General features: G+C 34.8%; 1 protein-coding gene across 2 annotated transcripts in view; it reads left to right on the forward strand.

The window, feature by feature from the left end:
* TTC21B (tetratricopeptide repeat domain 21B) overlaps window positions 1-19,328 on the forward strand; it is a 34,631-nt gene that overhangs the window by 14,244 nt on the left and 1,059 nt on the right. The window contains exons 14-28 of one of the 2 annotated variants that reach the window (XM_082285031.1): window positions 555-779; window positions 1,491-1,729; window positions 2,032-2,104; window positions 3,123-3,233; window positions 3,614-3,752; window positions 4,254-4,360; window positions 5,653-5,841; window positions 8,773-8,883; window positions 10,069-10,150; window positions 10,897-11,047; window positions 11,440-11,601; window positions 11,992-12,187; window positions 13,861-14,085; window positions 16,649-16,769; window positions 19,056-19,123. In XM_082285031.1, coding sequence (XP_082141157.1) covers window positions 555-779; window positions 1,491-1,729; window positions 2,032-2,104; window positions 3,123-3,233; window positions 3,614-3,752; window positions 4,254-4,360; window positions 5,653-5,841; window positions 8,773-8,883; window positions 10,069-10,150; window positions 10,897-11,047; window positions 11,440-11,601; window positions 11,992-12,187; window positions 13,861-14,085; window positions 16,649-16,769; window positions 19,056-19,123 — 2,199 coding nt within the window. Of the gene's footprint in view, window positions 1-554; window positions 780-1,490; window positions 1,730-2,031; window positions 2,105-3,122; window positions 3,234-3,613; window positions 3,753-4,253; window positions 4,361-5,652; window positions 5,842-8,772; window positions 8,884-10,068; window positions 10,151-10,896; window positions 11,048-11,439; window positions 11,602-11,991; window positions 12,188-13,860; window positions 14,086-16,648; window positions 16,774-19,055; window positions 19,124-19,328 lie in introns of both variants that reach the window. The other variant, XM_082285032.1, reaches the window with a different exon arrangement.

Below are 19,328 nucleotides of genomic sequence, written 5' to 3' on the forward strand. Positions count from 1 at the left end.
CTTACCTGAAAATTACCATTTCTTTGCAAGCGTGTCCCATCTTGCTTTCTTCCTCCAGGTGATACAAGAATGCTGAGGATTAATTAGGTACCTAATTGAGGTCCTTGCTATTTCACAGAGCTATATTTTCCTTACAGACTTCTATTTTCATGTGAAGTATGTTTTATGAAGGTAAAGAATGGCATGCAGGACTTGTGCCAAATAATGATTGTATATTTCTTTCAGTCAATAGCCTGGTGAAGTGTGCACACAGCAGCATGGGAGACACTCAGAATACCTTAAAATTCAGTCTAGTCTAAAATAAAGCAGCAATGAATGTTTTTCTATCCCAAAGTCTCATCCCTTGTAATAGTTTTTCTTTGTAATTAAAAACTTCCTAAATTACTACTTTGCGTATTCTGAAAATTCTTATATTTTCATCATTAAATTTCTGAAATTGAATTTGTGTATATTTGGAGGAAAAAAGAAACCAAAGTCAATATTAAAACAAATCTTGCAAGGGGTATGAATACTTCACATCAAGTAAAATTTAGAAACTCTTTATATTTTTTCAGGTGAGAGAACATCCTGTGTATCACTTAATTAAGGCCCAAACCCAAAAGAAGGTGGGAGAAATATCAGAAGCTATTAAAACCTTACAGATGGCAAGGAATTTGCCTGGAATGAGAAAACCTACATCTACCTCAAAAACAAAAGGAAAAAGTATTGAAATTGATGCAAGTGATCGTGTGTCTGTGTTCCTAGAGTTGGTAGAAGCTCATCGTTTGAATGGAGAACCGGTAAGATGGCAAACCTGTTAAAATACAAAACACACCTGAAAACAATTCCCTCCTCCCATTCCCATTTCTATTAGTTCAGAATAGAAAGCCATCACTTCTTTTACCAAGAGGATTTACTTAGTGAAATTTCCAGCATGTGAATATCTGATTTGAGAACTTAAGTACAGAGGGAAAAAAAACCTCCTTGCAGGTGCTCAGTTTTGAGACTACATAAACCATTTCATACTGTTGATGTTCATTTGCTGGGATGTAGGTCCCTGTTTTGTTGTCAGAATGCTATTAGCAATAGTTCGGGTCACATCCCTATCTTTGTCTAGCAGCATCCCCACTATCAGCTGTGTCTGGATAAGCAGTAGGACACTACATATGTGTAAGAATATAAGAGAAGCCATACAAGTCCTGTGGTTTGGAGGCCAGTCTGCTCAAAGCAGGAGCTGTTTGAGCAAAGTGCTAAAGACATTTTCTAGTTGAAGTTGTATATATGCAACGCAAATGTAATTTTCTCTACTAAAACTTTTTTTAGTAGTCTGTATCACAGAAGTTATATTTAAAGAATCAAAAACATTATAGCAAAACAAGTGGATACTATGGTCTGGATTTTTTGTGATTTTTTTAGTTGGTTTGCATAATGCCCATGTCTTCATGAGGTCTTTACTTTTGGCTGTTCAACAACAGGAACTAAGTTATTTCTATTGTTTTTATCATTTGCAGCATGAAGCTGCTATAGTCATCCAAGATGCCATTAATGAATTTTCTGGAACTCCTGAGGAACTAAGAGTTGTGATTGCAAATGCAGATCTGGCAATTGCTCAAGGAGATGTGGAACATGCCTTGACTATGCTCCGAAATATTACACCTGAACAGCCTTATTTCATACAAGCTAAAGAAAAAATGGCAGATATTTATCTCCAGTATAGGAAAGATAAGAAGTTATATGCCGCCTGCTATAGGTAAAAGTTTGTGGTATGCATAGTTGCCTCGATGTTTACTGATAGCATGATGAACTCATTTTTTCTTTCTACTGCAATAAATAAGAAATATTTAGTGACATGAATTCATTTGAGTAAATGTGGTAACTTCTAAAATGATAATTGGAAGTCTTATTTTGAAAACATATTTCAGATTTTTTTTTTGTTTAGTTTCAGAAATAAAAACTAAAATCTGCAGAGGATAAAATTGTTGTGCCCTTCTCTTGTTTAGATACCAGTATTGGCATGTTAAATACTGAGCAAGTTTTGTCTTCTGTTTCCAGTGACCTAGTAGAAAAACTGCCAAGTGCTCATACTTTGCTTCTTCTTGGTGATGCATACATGAATATTCAAGAGGTAAGTGCTTGCTAGAGGTGAATGGAATATTTGAGTCATTTGTTGACTTTGTCTAGTTGAAACTATGCTGACTCTTACTGATTGGTGTTTGTCAAACAGAAGCTGCTTTAGGATGTAAAATAATATTAAAAATTTTGACTACGATGTAGCTGTTTAAATTAAAAGAAAAACTGTTGAAAATACATTTCTTCTATAAGCTTACTTGGTGAAAGTCAAGGAGGGAATGTTTTCTAGAAGAACACTGTCTCATAAGACTAACAGAGTGAGAGCTAAATTAAAATCACAAACAGGAGATGTTTAGAAGTGTTCTGAAACCTTGAATAATTCTAGGTAACTTAGTTCTCATGCTGATGGCTTTACTTAAATTTTTAAATTATATAGTTCCTATACATTTTTTGCATCCTTCACTATCTTGATGAACTGGAAATACTATTTAGTGTTGGCAGAAGACAATGTAGTCAAGTGGATATAGGAATTTGAAGGCTACACATTTAAATTCATATGTTGAAAAAATAGATTGAGTTAGGACATGCAACTGATAGTTTAGATTACTAGTTTGGAGATCTGTAGATAATTAATGGTTGTTTTTATATTAATATTTGCATGTAGTTTTCTCCTTAATGGAGAATTGTCACGCAAAGTAGACTTTGTTTGATCTGCTGTAGCGTGGCTAGAGGAGAAAAACGGATGGTGATCCAACAGTAATGTGTTTGCCTCTTTGTTAACTAGTGCAGATAGTAGTAGAGAAATTGCAGTAGTGAAAAAAGAATGAAATTTATTCAAACTCATTTGTTTGCCAAGTTCTCTCCATGGTTTTTTTTTAGCATGAAAATGTTGATTTACACGGGCTTTAGACTTCCTGCAGTTTTATAGTCACCATTCTTCTCTCAGAAGTACTGGAGTGTGTGAATCAATAGTGCTTGGCAGTCACTCCTGGAGTTGTTACCAGATTTTGTTTTCTTCATACTGTTTTTATCTCAATCCTTGACTTACACATGTTTATATTTTACTGTTGAAGCCTGATGAAGCCATAGAAGTCTATGAACAGGCCTTGAAGAAAAATCCAAAAGATCCATCTTTAGCAAGTAAAATTGGAAAAGCCCTAATCAAAACACATAACTACTCAAAGGTATTCTATAAGTACTGTATTAGGTTATTGACTACTGTGTTAACATGTGGGCTTTGCTTGGCAGGTTGGGTAAAATATTATATTTCAGAGTGCTAAAACAGACATTGTATCCTGAAAGTAAGTTTGTAGATTCCCTTCAGAGCATCTGGCCAAAGGCACAGTTGGTGGATCCATGCATTGGCGGATTCAAATCTGTTGAATTGTAGTTCTGGTGACTTGCAGTGGGTTTGGGCCTGCACTCAAAACGATGTTTTATTATTCTCCATTGGAAAAAGTAAAGAAAATTCTAAACAACATGTCATTAAGTACCTAAGTAACAAGGTTGTTGTCTTTAAGATTTGTCTTCAAATTATACACAAATTCTTGCTTCTTCTTTCAAGGCAATCGGTTACTATGAGGCTGCAGTGAGAAATGGTCAACAAAACTTCCTTTGCTATGATTTGGCTGAGCTTTTAATGAAACTGAAGCAGTACGAACAGGCAGAAAAAGTACTTCAGCAAGCTTTAGATCATGAGCCTGGTAGGACTGTTACTAATTCACAGGAAAACATACAATTTCTACTGTTATTTCTGTTTTCTGCATGATTCTAAGACGGAAATGAGTTCATGTGCGCTTTATTTGCAGTGGTTTAATTACATTTATTAACCTTTGTGGCTATCTGAATAGAGAAACAGTATTGTTAGTAATCCATTCTGTAAGTTTTTCTTATGTCACTGTATCACTTCCATGCTTTGCAGGAGCATGTTGCTTTTCCATCTTGTTTACTTCTTGCTGAAAAAAATCCTCTGATTTAACATTGTATTCCTGTCCTAGTTAAGCCTTTGAGGATCTGGCTGATTTAATAGTCATGCTCAAGACAGCTTGATTTTTCTAGTGTGGAAAAATAATTAGCAGTAAATACAGTTTGCCCCATGTACTTTAAAATCTTCTGTCTTAAAATGAAACAAAGTCTTTTTTTAATGTCTTTTTTTTTATGTCAGTTCCTTCAAGAGTAATGTTTGTTTAATGTCATTCTTACAGTTAATGAATTGTCTTCTCTGATGGAAGATGTACGTTACCAGGTACTTCTGGCAAAAATTTACAGCAAAATGGAGAAGATTGACAGAGCTATTGTTTCATTACAACAGGTAAAGGGGAAAACCAAAAGTACCCATGAAAACTCAGTGTCCTCGTGTTTACCCCAGGTTCACTTTCATCCCATATTCTAATCATAATATTCGTGTGAATGTGGAAAATGAGTTTATGATAAAGCACCAGTGTGTGCTGCGAAATGTGAAGTACGTAAGTCTGAGCTTTTTGCAAGCAGTGTTATCTGAGTTTTAGATCAGAATGCAGGCTTTTACTGCAAGCCTGGAGTCTTACTATGCCTTCATTTGTGTGTGGAGCATAGTTTTAGCATATCAGGTGAAAATTAAATTGGCCTTGAGGGCAGCTAGATTACATATCTTTAACTCAGCATTGAAAACCATTCACAGAGCAAAATGGAACAGCTTTCAATGGATACCTGTTGTTTTGCTGTACTGCTAAACAGCAGTATTAGTATTAAATAGCAATAATAAGATCTGTTCATTCTGGAGTTCAGTATTAATCCCCTCAGACTGAGGCTTGAAAGGACAAAGTTGGAAGCTAGAGGTTTAATCCCTTAGAAAATGCTTTCTCAACAAAAAGGTTTAGCAAGAAGTCAGTACATTCTGTTCCGTTTATACCTCCACTGTGAAAGTGAAGGTAACAGAAATGGTAAGCCTTGGTAGCATCTTCTGACCAGCAAGACAAGTCTGCAGATTGGTTAGAAACGTAATTATATGTAAGGGTTTAAATACCAATATCAGTAGGATTTATCTTTGTTAAATTCTTACTTCTTTTTTCCATATAATGTACTCTTTTCTTTCTCAAAGTTGACTTTTTCTCCCCAATTCTACTTTAGTAAAATTCCCCCTAAGCAGTCTCCTTCTCTTATTCTTTTCTTTACTTCTTTAGTTCTTCCAGGTTTCTCACTATATCACATTTCAAAAAACTTTCTGTCCTTTTGGTTTTTTTTGTTGTTTTTATTACTGCCCTCGAAAATGTCCTTCCTTGTACCCATTCTCTTTGAAATATTTTCCTCTTCCTTTTCATGCCACATTCACTTACACAAAAACACCTGCATTTTGATTTCAGCAGGACTAACTGCTCGGTCATGTTGCTGCATCTTAAAAAGGCTTTTTCCCTTGGTTTTCAGAGAAATGTTAGAAGTTCTCCCCAGATGTTATTTTGTGTTTTAGTTCTAATTCCCTGCTAGGCAAAATGGTGGGGGTGTAGGAAGCAGAATAGTATTAGTGCTTCCTTCTCTTAAAAAATTTAAGTACACTGTTTAATAGTAGATGATAGAAAATTAATTCCTTTGACAATTTTTGACTGCTCACTGCTTTCCCCACACCAGGCTCGGGAATTACAAGGCAGAGTGCTTAAACGGGCTCAAGTAGAACAGCTGGATGCAGTTCCTGCACAGAAGCAGTTAGCAGCTGAGATTTGTGCTGAGATTGCAAAACATTCGACAGCCCAGCGAAACTATGAAAAAGCAATTAAATTTTACAAAGAAGCCCTTGTTCACTGTGAAACCAATAACAAGGTCAGTTCTCCCTCAGACTATTTTGCATTGTTTTTCCATTCAGTTTTTAGATCTAGCAAAACATTTTTCCAATTATCCACCGAATAGAATAATTTGCAATTATTTCTGCTTCGTGATATACATAGAACCTTGAAGTTTCTCCCCTTCTTTGCTTATCATGATAGAATACTTGCATGTACTGCTAACTTCTGTCTCTTACACAAACTCCTGACTCAAGAGGTGTCTGCATGCACTCAGAGTGAGCCTGTCTTCAGGTACCAGTAATGATGCAGATTGAAACAATCTTGCTTGGTACCTGTCCTCTGAAATGAACTCCCAGTGATTTTGGTCAGTACAGACAATTTCTGTCTTTTCTTTGTGTGCTTCAGCAGTTTTAGACTTTTATCTGGACTTGGTAGGATTCTGATTTTAGTCACAAAGTACTGCTGTTCTTGAGCAGGATTGTTTTATTGCTTCTCTCTTCTCTGCACTGTCTCTTTCCCACGGGTTGATAAATACAGGTAAATTTGGATTTATTTTTATCCTCCTCTTCCTTCTTATCATTTCACAACCCTGGGCTTTGGAGATAAGAAAGGGAGAAACAAAAGTCTTAAGAAATTTATAATGAGCATGAAAATTGTCAACTTTAGTGAGGTTTTCTTTTAGATTAAAAATAAATAAATACAATTTTTGTTCATTTGTCATTATTTTCTGTTATAATTATGGTATATACTTAGGTGTATGTGAAGATTTCTTATTCTGATGCTTGTTACTGAACAGTTGTCACATGCACCAGCTGCTAAATTACCAAATCATCATCTTATCACCTAGTTTTAATATTTGAACTTGTGTGTTATGGTTCCAAGAATCTAGGTCAGCGTATTTGGACAGACTTTGCTCAAGGCATCTTTTAAGAATGATATGGAGAAAAAAATACATCGGAAAAGTAATAAAAACATCCTTAAAATGGTGACTTCTCCATTCCACCTTTAAGAGCAAGGAGATTGCCTGTCATGGTACAGGTACAGCTGTAGCTTTTGTAAAGCCTTACTTTGTCTTTCATACCAGCACTGAAATGCCAGCATGGCATTTCCCTTCAGTTCTTGCTAAAATCATACTTTTGAGAGATTTCTATTGTTACAAGATGTAGACATCTGTAGTGAATATCTGTTAGATATTACTGAAGGTTTTTGCTTTAATCCTACTTTGCTAGCAACACAGAATACAGTGACATCTTAGAAATCGAAGTCTGAATTTCTGATGAATAACTTGTTGCCTACTTGTTGAGTAATGAAAGCAAAATATTTTATTACCCACAACAAGTATAAAGGAGTTATCTCTATTTTTATAGTTTCAGTAGATTTGAAATTGTTTTCTTCTCTCCAGTTCTAAAAACATCTCTAGTACAAGATTAGAATTGAATTCTTTTAGATTACAAAATAAAACTTTGAGCTGTTAAAATCCACCTGTTTCTTGGTGCCTTTAGAGTTTTATTTTCCTTAAAATTGTATATAGAAATAATGGAAATTTCTTTGAAGCTGTCTGTACCTTGTTTCATCAGAACTAAATCTTCTATATTTTAGCCAAAGTAGCCCAAAATGGATTGAAACACTACATTAAACGATTTATTCAGGTAAATGTGAACAGGTTGCACTCCATGTCATAGGAGGGTTGTGTTGTGTTGTTTTGTTTTGCATGGGTAAATCTGGTAGGTCGTACCCTCCCTTTGTTTACCCGATCAGGTAAGAGGCAACGCAGTTTCCACATGGAGACTTGAAGTGGATCACTGATTGCATCGTGCACATAATTTCATAGTATCATTGTTGTTTGTGTTGGAGTTGAAAATTTAGAGACCACTTCCACTCACTAGAATATAGTGTAGAACTCCAATTTAGCTGGCTTTTTTCAGCAAGTATTCCTTGACTCCAAGACTGCTTTTTGGTATTATGAGTTGTGCACATAAGAACGGCAGCTTAAAGAATGCTTTCATAGTTAAAGTTCTTACATGCATGCATTTTCTGTATCATTTCAGTGCTTACCCGCCTGCTTTTCTGTTTCAGAATTACATGGTATATGTTTGAGTATGAACAGAATAGGAAGTAGGAAGAAAACAGTTGTTAAAAACTGTGCAAGTAGACTGCATGTCCTGAACAGGATGTTCAAAACACTGTTCTGATTCAGAAATGCCTTTCACAAGTGTAACTAGCGAAAGAATTATGATGCAATTATAAATGCCTCCCTTTTGGAAACAAAATCAAAACACCTTTAAGTAGGAGTGACATTGCTTACTGTTTATCTACTGCTAATTTTGCTTTGTGATCAGTTTACCTTCTGTTTGCTTCAAAAAAAACTTGATTAAATCTGTGGTAACTCATGTTTATAAACTTTTCTGTGGCATTTTATTCAGAATAGTCTATGATGGGACTTCAGCTTTAAGAATGTAGGCTGGTGTACATTTCAGTTTGTCAATATTTACTCTGTGGTGGCTTCTCAGAAATGGATTCACAGAGTCTTAATGTGCTAGGTTGGAAATACAAATAAGAAAATAGTTTCTTCTGAAACTTACTTGTACTCCAGAATTAATTGGTGAATATTAATGAGGTATTTGGTTTTTTCAATACATTTAAAACTACTTTCACTTATATTTTTCCAAGAACATTATTCATACAAAAATACTGGTGTCTTCAGAGCAATACTATCTGAGCAGCCCTGTTTTCAATGTACCTTCAGAATATCCCTCAGAAGAAGAAAGGCTCTGTGTGTTTTAAAGGTGAGGGAATGAAAATGGATTGCATTAATTGACCAAGAGCCCACAGGAAACAACAGAGACGGCTCTCTCTTCAGTAGAGATACAATTTTCCCCTGAAGTCCTGTAATATCAGGTTGATACTCAGAACTGAACCAACTTTTTTCATCTTTAAATTACATACAGTTAAATATTTTAATATACAGGCAATGTTGGAGCTTGCGCGTTTATATCTTGCACAAGACGATACTGATGCCTGTCAGCATCAGTGTTCCTTACTGCTGAAGAATGACCAAGATAATGAAGCAGCAACGATGGTACGTGCTATTATACTAATCCTGCATCAGTTTTTTTTTAGGCTTTCATGCCTGCAATATGGTATATTCGTAAAGCACTACTTTTAAGAAAGCCTACAGCTTGTGATTTCAAAATAATGTGAAAAATCCATGGCAACAAAATGGTTTTCTGTTTATGCCAGCTGATGTTTCAATATGGAGTTTCTACAGTCATAGCCACCGTTCTATCTCAATATAAAATGTTTCTTTAGAAGTAGAGGAAAAAGTAGTAGTAGTAAGATTGGCTAAAGTGTGGCTCATTGCATGTTCTGTTGATAATTGACTAAAGCTCAAGGAAGAAGATATTTTTTTAGCACAGTAATATTAAAACAATTTTTGTTTTAAGTTCTAGAAGAAAAGATCTGTGTACTTAAGGTAATTTTACAGCCTCATTCAACCTTAGTTAATCATATTCCTACTTAACAAGACTTAATCACAACTGCAGGTTCCCTGTCCAGGACTTGTATAGTTCTTGGCCTAAAAGACAGCTCAATAGACTGAGCAACTTCTGATGTAACACACTAGGAGCAAATTATTTCAAGATGGGAATAATTCATTTTCTCATAGCAGTCTAACATCTGAAATTTATTCTAGTATGGTGCATGAACAGAAGTAATAGCACTCTTGAAATATGTGATTAAATCTATCCTATCGTAGCTACCTATCAGTAGAGAGAAACTGAAATGAAATGAAATAACTCGTTTTACCTTCCCTGCTGAAGTGAGCTGCCATCTTTCTTTTTCCCTAACTTTAAACTAACTTTGCTTTTCCATGTGCTTAATCTGCAGTTACGGAAAATAAAATTAGGAGTAAAATTATGCAGTGGTAAAGAGATCTTTTTGAAAGATTTGGCAGACTGCTTAATTACCTTTTAATTTTCACCTTATGTGCAAAGGTGTCCCTGTAACTGTTCGTTATTACCCTGTGTGTGTTGTATATAGTGTTTGTTTCCCAGAGAGTAATAAAAAGTCCAACTAATTTTACTTCTTGTGCAACTCTTGCAGCACTTTAAAGCTACATTTTCAGCTCTGCACTTCACATAACCAGAGTTCATTATTCATAATTTTTACTTTTTAAAATTTTATTTAAAAAAGTAAAATTAAATTTTACTTTTATTACAATTTGTAATATCTTGTTTTGTTTTCTCTAAATCGTTCAATACTGTAGATGATGGCTGATCTCATGTTCAGGAAGCAAGATTATGAACAAGCTGTGTTTCATTTCCAGCAGCTCCTGGAACGCAAGCCAGGTGAATATTTAGCAGTGGTACTTTTAATTTGTTCCAATACATAGTTCTAACAAGACAGAGGAATAAATGGCTCAAAAATTCTTTGCCTCATTAGAAAGAAATGTGTTATTTATAATATAATGGATACTAAAGCCAAAGACCATTACTGTATATAGAACATAAAGATATTGTAGGGGAATATGAGAAAATTGCTTCTCGTAGATACAGTAATTTACTTTGCTGTAATGCAATTTGCATGGTTTACATTAAGCCAAATACAAATAGGGTGTTATTTACTTGTTCACTGTAAAGCACTTTCTTTGGTATTAAAAATACCAAGTGCATGAATATAAAGATAATATTTTATTTGAAGACTAATAAAGGAAACTTGTGTGGACAGCAGGAAGTTTTTTTTAGCAATTTTCAAGTTGTGACCAGAGAGAAAGCTACTAAAATCTATTTAAATTGTACTATAATGAATGTAAAGCTTTCTAATGGACTTTGAAAGAAGTTAGGAGAGTGCAATAAATGGTTTTGAGTGCTTTTGAAAGTGAAATACAATTACACTTCTATAAAAACCTGTATAAAGATATTGCAAATATCACTTGACATCTTTATTCTTGTATTTGAGTTTATGCAATATATCTTATTTATTAAATCATACCTCATTTTTTTATGTGAAAAAATTAAGGCAGGCTCTTTATTTCTTAAGTTATTCATACAGCAAATAAATAGAATTACAGTGTCCTAATTATTTCTGTATTTAGATAACTATGCAACCCTGTCTCGATTAATTGATCTGTTAAGAAGAGCTGGGAAATTAGAAGAAGTCCCAAGATTTCTTTTAATGGCTGAAAAACATTCTTCCCGAACAAAGCTTGAAGCAGGATTTCACTACTGCAAAGGACTGTATCTTTGGTACTTGCAATTGTAATTAAGATGAGGTTTATTTGACTATGTAGTATGTATTGAAATTCAATTTTTTGTCATCCATTATCATGTAAAGGTGCTGTGTTGATTTAATTAAGTTGTCAGGATTTAAGCAAGGATCTCAGTTTCTCTGATTCTCTCAGGATGTTCTTCTGGGTTCAGTAATGTAATATGATTTATCTTCAAATTTTAGAACTTCTCAGACTATTTTTAGTTTGCAAAACCAAGTTTCTTGCAACAGTATGTTCAAACCTTGCAGTATCAGTGTGTGTGCAGTTGGGTCATCTGTTTTTAAATACTTGGGTTTCTTGGGATTTGGGTGGAATTTAGAGCAGAGAATTTTACTTGCCCAGCTTTAAATATTTTAACTATCCATGTAGGTACACAGGTGAACCTAACGATGCACTGCGGCATTTTAATAAAGCTCGAAAGGACAGTGACTGGGGACAGAATGCAGTCTACAACATGATTGAAATTTGTTTGAACCCAGATAATGAAACTGTGGGTGGAGAAGTCTTTGAAAATCTCGATGGTGATATAGGGTAGGTGAATTAAATAAATATTGCTTGGGTTCTTCTGTCATCTCCTTCTTTGCCCCTTGACAATGTGCCTTAAATGCTAGAACTTTGAGATCATCTAATGTTCTGACTATTCTGTGTTACTGTGAGAGACCATTCTATACTGTTATAAGTGAGTCTCGAGCAGAAAATGGAGAAGATTTTCTCTGGAATGCTGGTCACTTGAAGTGTTACAAACAGCTTGTTGGGTTTGGAATTGCTGTTGTTGAAGAGACTCAATATAGAATGCCTACATACCAGAGCCATTTTTCTACAAAATGGCATGTCTTTAGCACAGAAGCAGTTCTAACTTGTAATTAATCTGGTGTGTATTAAAAAAAAAATCTTCAATGAACATTTTCTTTCTGATAATAGTAATTCAACAGAGAAGCAGGAGTCTGTGCAGTTGGCTGTAAGAACAGCAGGAAACCTGCTGAAGGAGCTCAAGCCTCAAACCATTCAAGGTCACATTCAACTGCGAATCATGGAAAATTACTGTCTCATGGCAACCAAACAAAAATCGAATGTTGAACAAGCACTGAAGACTTTCACTGAAATAGTTGTAGCTGAGGTTAGTAACATGTCTCATTTCTTCACTCTTCCCTTTCATACTTAATACAATTTTTTAACTAGTCTTGCAGTTTACGTTCAGCAATAGTGGCTATTCAGCAATAGTTCAGCTATTTGCTCTAAGGATTATTTTCCTATCAAAGAGTATTTTATGTAAAATTTGAAAAAAACGTTCCTGAAATAACAATGTATTTTAGGAGTTTTCAGTTGAATTGCAAATTAGAACACAACTAAATGCTAATATTGCTAGTTAATGAAATTTGAGTAGGCTATTTGGCTGCTGGGCTTGTTTTTTAATTCCCAGGCTTGCCAGCAGCATGTCTTACGACATAATTCTCTACAGTGCTTCATGGCAATTTGACGGCATGTAGACTGCAGGACAAGATTATCCATCATCTTAAAATTCATCCTTATGATAGAAATCTTCAGTATTTTATAACTCTTTGTAGTTATTAGTTTTAGGCTTAATAATGGATGTTCCTGTTACCAGCAACTTTAAACAGATTTTATTTCAGCAGGTGTAGACAGATGTAGTCCATCAGAATGCCATAGAATGTGTAAGTTGCTACTACTCTTTAACCATGTGCTAAACTGCACCTTGTCTGAGGCAAGTATACCGATGCTGATCTGTATAAGGCAGTTCTGAGAATCACAAACAAGGTGTCTCTCTGCCTCCAGTACTGGCTTCCCAATCCTGCACTGAATTGATCTGAGATCCTGCGAATGTGGCATCTTTTTCTCGTGGTGACAGTTCCAGTAGGAAGAATGCTGCAGTTTATTTAAATATTCTTCCCTCTAGGGTTGTGTAAAAAATACAGCTTTAATCTCTTCAGACTTCTGAGATTATTGATCCATGATAGGTGTGGCTATTGAGTGAGAAGAGGGATGAGCTTATTATGTGGAAGAGGAGCTTTTGGTGGGATTTTTTTTTATCAGCCCACTGTGACAAATGTATTTACAGCACAACCTTAGAAAGAGATGTAGAGACAGAATACCAACAGTGAGTCAGGAGCACTGAGAAGGAGAAAGAAGCATTTCAGTTAGCCACTGATAGAACTACTCTCTGCATTTAGGAGGCAGTTGCAGTTGTAAGGTGTGAGCCCCATTTTCATCCTTTACTAATGAAGGCAGGATGTCAGAAATCGCACTCGTGCCTGCAGTTTACTGCTTGCTTTTGAGGCTCTTGCACAGAACGGTGGCTTTTAAGAATCCTGTTTGTTTATATATAGCTTAGATGTGTACAGTTTAGACATTAAATTTTTAGGAGCTGTGCATCTAATAAGAGGAATCAGAGTCCCTTTCACTGATATTTGATAAGCACTTCTACAAGTGAAAAATACCACTTTTATTGTAATTTCAAGTGACTCCAGTTTTTATCTGAAGTATTTATTCGTCTAGAAAAAGGAAAGCTCTTAGTGGTACCAGATTTCTTTTCTTGTGAGATTAAATACCTTTGGATTTTTTTAGCATTTCTTGTACCTGGTGGCTATCATGATTATAGAAATAATTGTAGCACTAGGTGGAAAACATGTCTCTAAGATTAGATGCTCTAACTTTATTTCCTGAGATTTAGCTTTTAGTTTAGTTTTTAGATACCCGGTTAAAGTCTTACTTTAAAAATAATTAAAATCAAAATTAAAAAGTACCAAGCAGTCACTGTACTTTTTACTGCAGAAGGATCATATACCAGCACTTTTGGGAATGGCCACAGCCTACATGATCTTGAAACAGACTCCACGAGCCAGAAATCAGTTAAAACGCGTTTCAAAAATGAGCTGGAATCCCATTGATGCAGAGGAGTTTGAAAAGAGTTGGCTTCTGCTTGCAGATATATATATTCAATCTGCAAAATATGATATGGCAGGTGAACTTCTAAAACGATGCCTTCGTCATAACAGGGTAAGTCAATGCACATTGAAAGTAACCTCACTACCTTTCTATCAAATTCATCGAAATGTTTCATTTTCCTCTGAAACTGAATTTTAAAGTGTATTTATTTGTTCAATTGCGTGGTGTTTCACTTACTAAGGAGAAGTAGACCAAAACAAGACAGGAAACCAGCAACTTCACGCTGGAGGGTTGTAAACAAACCTGTGAATGCTGCTTAGTCATTTTTGTTTGTGTTCTGTTGCAACTAATGCAAGTTTTAGCTGGAGGTACTCTAAAAGCTTCGAGTGTTTATGAAATGTCAGAGATGCATTTTACTGAGTCTCACAAAACTGATGAAGAAAGATGCGGCTGTATAAATTTTGGAGACTTGCTCCATTTACTGAGATGGTATCTTCATCTCTTATGTTTTTAAACATTTATGTTCATAAGCCTGCTACAGTGCAGGATTATTATTTTTAATGCTGCTACGAATTTTTTTCTGTGGCAATACTGACTGGTAGATTGTCAGGGGACAAGGTCTAACGTGTTGTTTACCTCAGGGTTCCTGGGCAGGCCAACTGCACAATACCCTGCTTTGAATATGGGAACAAGCACAGATCTCAGCTTGTGCTTATTTTTCATTTTGATCAGCAAAAAGCTGATCATGTTTTTCTCTCTTCGCTTTCCTTCAAGTGAGGCAGTCCAGTAGGCTGGTCTTCCATACACAGTATGCTGCAGATTCAGGGTAGTGTTTATAGAGCACAGATTTGGTTTAAAAAAGAGCCCAATGCTGTATATTTTTTTATTAATTCATTAGTATGGAAGGTAAGGTTCATTATTTGGTCACATTTTTGCAACTTCCTTGAGAGAGAGATGTTTTTTGAACACTTTTTATTTCTAAATATAAAATTGAGACACAGCTACAACAGTTCTTGGTATAATGGTATTATGTACTTCTGCAGAGAGGCCTCTTTAAAATAGGATGTGCTCGGTTTCAAAATCTATACAGCTGGAGGATAAACATGAGTCATCTCCCAAAACAAGACTTAGCTTGAAATAGATGGTCAGTTGAGCAGGTATATACCATGAATGGTGGTTTGTTACAGAAATTACCAAGTGTAAAAACATAGCCTGTTTTCTTCTAAGAAGTTTGAGGTCCATGAGAGATTTAAACAGGCTCTGCTTATAGCAAGGAGGATGGCACATTGGAAGTGTGTGTATCTGGTTCCTTGCAAAATCACACAGGAAAGAGAGTGACTTTTCTCAAACTTGCATGCAAAGCTGGTAAGCAGGAATTGTGCTCTACAAATATACAAAATTGTGCTCTACAGATGAATAGTTTACATCTTAACATATCTTGTCAATTCACAGGGCAATATTTTATGTGGTATTCTCCAATTTGGAAGACTTGATTAGATTGAGAAAACACGTTATTGTGAGTCGTTAGTTTTTAGGATTATTTTTAACAGAATTGAATGAGATATACGTACAATTTAAGTAAATATGTTGAGTGAAAATTTCATAAAAGCCTAGTGTCATTTAATAAGGATTTTTTTGGATTTTAAAGGACCTAGGATTGGTTAGTGAGATCCTGCTGAGCAGACTGTTTCTGTGAAATTGGGACTTCTTACTGATTACTCCTCTTGATTTTTCACTTTTTGTTTTATTTATCACAAATGAGAGAGGAAGTATATTTTTATCCTCAACTTTTAGGCATTCCCGTACTGATCTCACTATGCTGTGATTTGAAAGCTTTTCATCAGTAGATTTTGAAAGCCTAATTGGAAATAGTAAATTTAAAGATGGAAGGTAATTTATATATCAGTATTGCTTTGCACTGTTTATGTTTGCATGTTTTTCTCTTGAAAATATCTGACCTATTGGCAGCCTGATAATAGAAACTGTTTGTGGTAACAGCATCCGGTAGTTAGGGTTTTTAGAAATTATTTTTCGTCTTTATGTACTAAATGTAAGGTTTCTGTATGAATTACTGTATCTTTCGTATGAAGTTTTATTATGGAATTAGATGGATTTATATGTATGTATAATATAAGCAATGCTAGTATTTTCAAGTAGTGCTTAATAGTTTTTTGGAACCTGTTTTTCAGATGCTTGTGACTTGCCGCTTGCATTCATAAGAAATGAAATACTTAATGGTTGATTTTTTTCTCTTCAGGTTACTTGTGACTGTCTTTAAGCTTTAATTGGAAAATTATAATGTTAAACCATTTCCAAAAACAAAGCTATGAACATACTTTCTTAAGAAAAAAACCCCCAGTTTTTGTGGGAGGTACACCACTTTCCAGATAGACTTGAAATGCAGCTGCATGAGATTATTATTAACTGAGAGAGGTATCTTATTTTTGTAGGAGTCATTGCAGTGGCCTCTCCGATGAACTCTGACCTGGAGTAGTGCATAATTCTGTATAACTCATTTGTAATACAGATGCTTTAAATCAAGACTATTGTGTCATCAAAGTTAGGATGAGTATCCCTTGTGCTTTCCAGTTGTATGGATTTGGAGTATTTTAGCAATTAAGTTGTCAGTATTATTATATGCAAGCTTACCTAAATTAATATTTATATTTTGCAGTCATGCTGCAAGGCTTATGAATACATGGGATACATAATGGAAAAGGAACAAGCATATAAGGATGCAGCAATAAATTACGAGATAGCCTGGAAATACGGAAACCAGACGAATCCAACAGTAGGCATGTATATATAACTTAAAAGTATGATTTTGGGCACTATGGTAGGAATGAAACAACTGCCTTTTACTGGAGAGACTGCTTCTAATTTTCCATATAAATAAAGTATCACTGGTTTTCCTCACATAAAAACCACAAATGTTTAAAGGTGTACTGAAAAGTCACTTGGGAGGCCCCCATGGCAAGAGGTAGCAGCTTTAGGATACTTCAGAAGTTTTTGTTTACTGTTTTATTACAAGGTTTGATATGAGACAGTTTTAGTTGGCTATTTGTGAACAACTTTCTCTGTATCTACAGCATTAACTTTAATAGTGTATTTATAGTAATCTGCTATATACTGTTTGTAGTAGAGAATCTTTTATAATAATATATATGATGGTGGCAGGTCATTGATTATTTCATTTTTGATTCAAAATTCAAATTGTCTGTATGGATCAGGTTTTATATACATGAGTTAGGATTTAAAAAATAAATTAAATGTCTTTAAATATATCTCTTGAAAAAAATAGCCAACTGAAAACTTGAGGCACTAGTCAAGTTTCAATTTGGATAATAAATTTAAATTTGCACTAAATTGTCACATATTGAGACTGTTTAAATGTAGGAAACCCTTTTTGAAAAGGATGCATAGGATAAAATGCCATTTTCTTACTAAACACCTAGAATCTGTCCATAGGTCCCAAGGCTGGTGGTTGACACAAGTTCTGTTCCAGGTTTTGGGATGTGTTTATTGCCCCTTGGAAATACATACAACTTCCAGTCTTTAATCTATGGTCTTTCTTTGTGCCCTGTGGTTTTTTTAGTGTTAGGATGAGATAGCCTTTGGCATCAGCTGAAAAACCAGTGTTTTTTAAAAAAATATTTTAGCTGTTTCATGCGCATGAAGAGCCAAACATTTTGTTTCTTTACCTGTAACTGCTGGATGCTGCAGTGGTTGGGTTCATGGTTTTATATAATATGATCCATAGATTAAAGTAGAATTTTATTAATGGGACTAAATGTTTGTGGGTTAGCTCCTGCTTCTATAACACAGTTCTGAAAATGCACATACGTGAATGGATTACCAACACTGAGTGTTACCGTATGTACTGTGAGTCAAAAAATTAGGAGGGTCAAACCAAAAGAAGGCTTATATCAAAATAGAAATAAAAATGACTGATAGAAATCTGACTTAGGTTAAATGGAAAAATCTCTAGATATCTATGTATGAGTTTGGGTGCAGTAATTTTTACTAGATATTCCTGTAGACTGAGCCATGGTGGTTTTTGCTAAAACATTACAGTTGTTAATAAAATAAAATGTATTAGAAAAAAGTTTCAATAGTAAAGAGTTGTGATTTCTTGAGTTTGTACAGAACATAGATCAAGACTTTTTATTTTGAAATCTTCTAGAGAGTGGTAATTCAAAAAATAATTAAACCTTTTGATGGAGATAGGAGAGTTCCTTAGTGAAATTAAACTGTGAAATAATCTTGCATACAAAAGACAGTATAATATTGAAGATACTTTGTGCACTTGTTTCTAGTTTTGCATTACAGCATTGTGAGGATTGTCATGCATTTGAACAAAAATGGTTAAAGCAGCACAAATTTCCATCAGGCAAGTAAAGCCATACAAACTGGTATCAGATCCCGTATTTGCTAGTAAGGATAAGCTCAAAAACGAAAGATTTAAAATTTCAAATTCTGTAAATTGCATGCTTATAGTGGTTTTTTTTCTCAGGCCTAGTCTCTGTCCAGGCTAATATACTTGAGCTTTACCTCTTAGGTTGAAAGTATCAGCCTGGCATATTGCTGTGCAACTTAGCTATTCCATGTGACTTTTTATATCAGTGGTCTGCTGACAGTGGAACTGAATAGTATTTTAATTCCCTAGTTTGTTAACTGGTTTTTTTTTTAACTTTTGTCCTTTAATGATGGAATTACCTTTACAGAGGGACAGTGTATGGTAGGCCACAGTGAGAAACTCTGTGGGATATCATGGTAATTGAAAGAAGGCAACCATTATTTATTCTCTGTAGTAGCACATGCTCTCCAGAATAATGTCTCCTTTTGATTCAGACATAGCTATCAGTGTGTAAAGGAGTTTTATTTACTGCTTGAAGTGACTTTCAGTAGAAATTTTGATCATTACAAGGCGTATAGGAGAGAACAGTAGAAAAAAAACATGTTAACTTTAGAAACACACAGTGACCCAAAATAAATTCAAATGTGATATTTTTGTTTCTCAGTACAGAAACTGAAATTGTTGCCTTTCCTCTCCACCTCTCCCCTCACCCCTTTAATTACAGGATACAAGCTGGCTTTCAATTACCTGAAAGGGAAGAGATATGTTGATGCAATCGATGTGTGCCATAAGGTAGAATTTGTATATGTGTTTAATAGTCTGTCTCCTGTAGCAACATTCTTTTACATAATGACCCTTCTTTTTGGTTGAGTTTAAATTTCTGAAATACACAGTTTAATGTCAGAAAGGTGCCCTATCTAATAAGTTTGATTAAATTAAATATCCTCTTCATAATCTGCTCTGTCTTGAGCTCCATGGAACCAGATAAATAAGAGTT

Source organism: Coloeus monedula (assembly GCF_965178545.1).
Source record: "Coloeus monedula genome assembly, chromosome: 7".
Taxonomy (NCBI): Eukaryota; Metazoa; Chordata; class Aves; order Passeriformes; family Corvidae; genus Coloeus; species Coloeus monedula.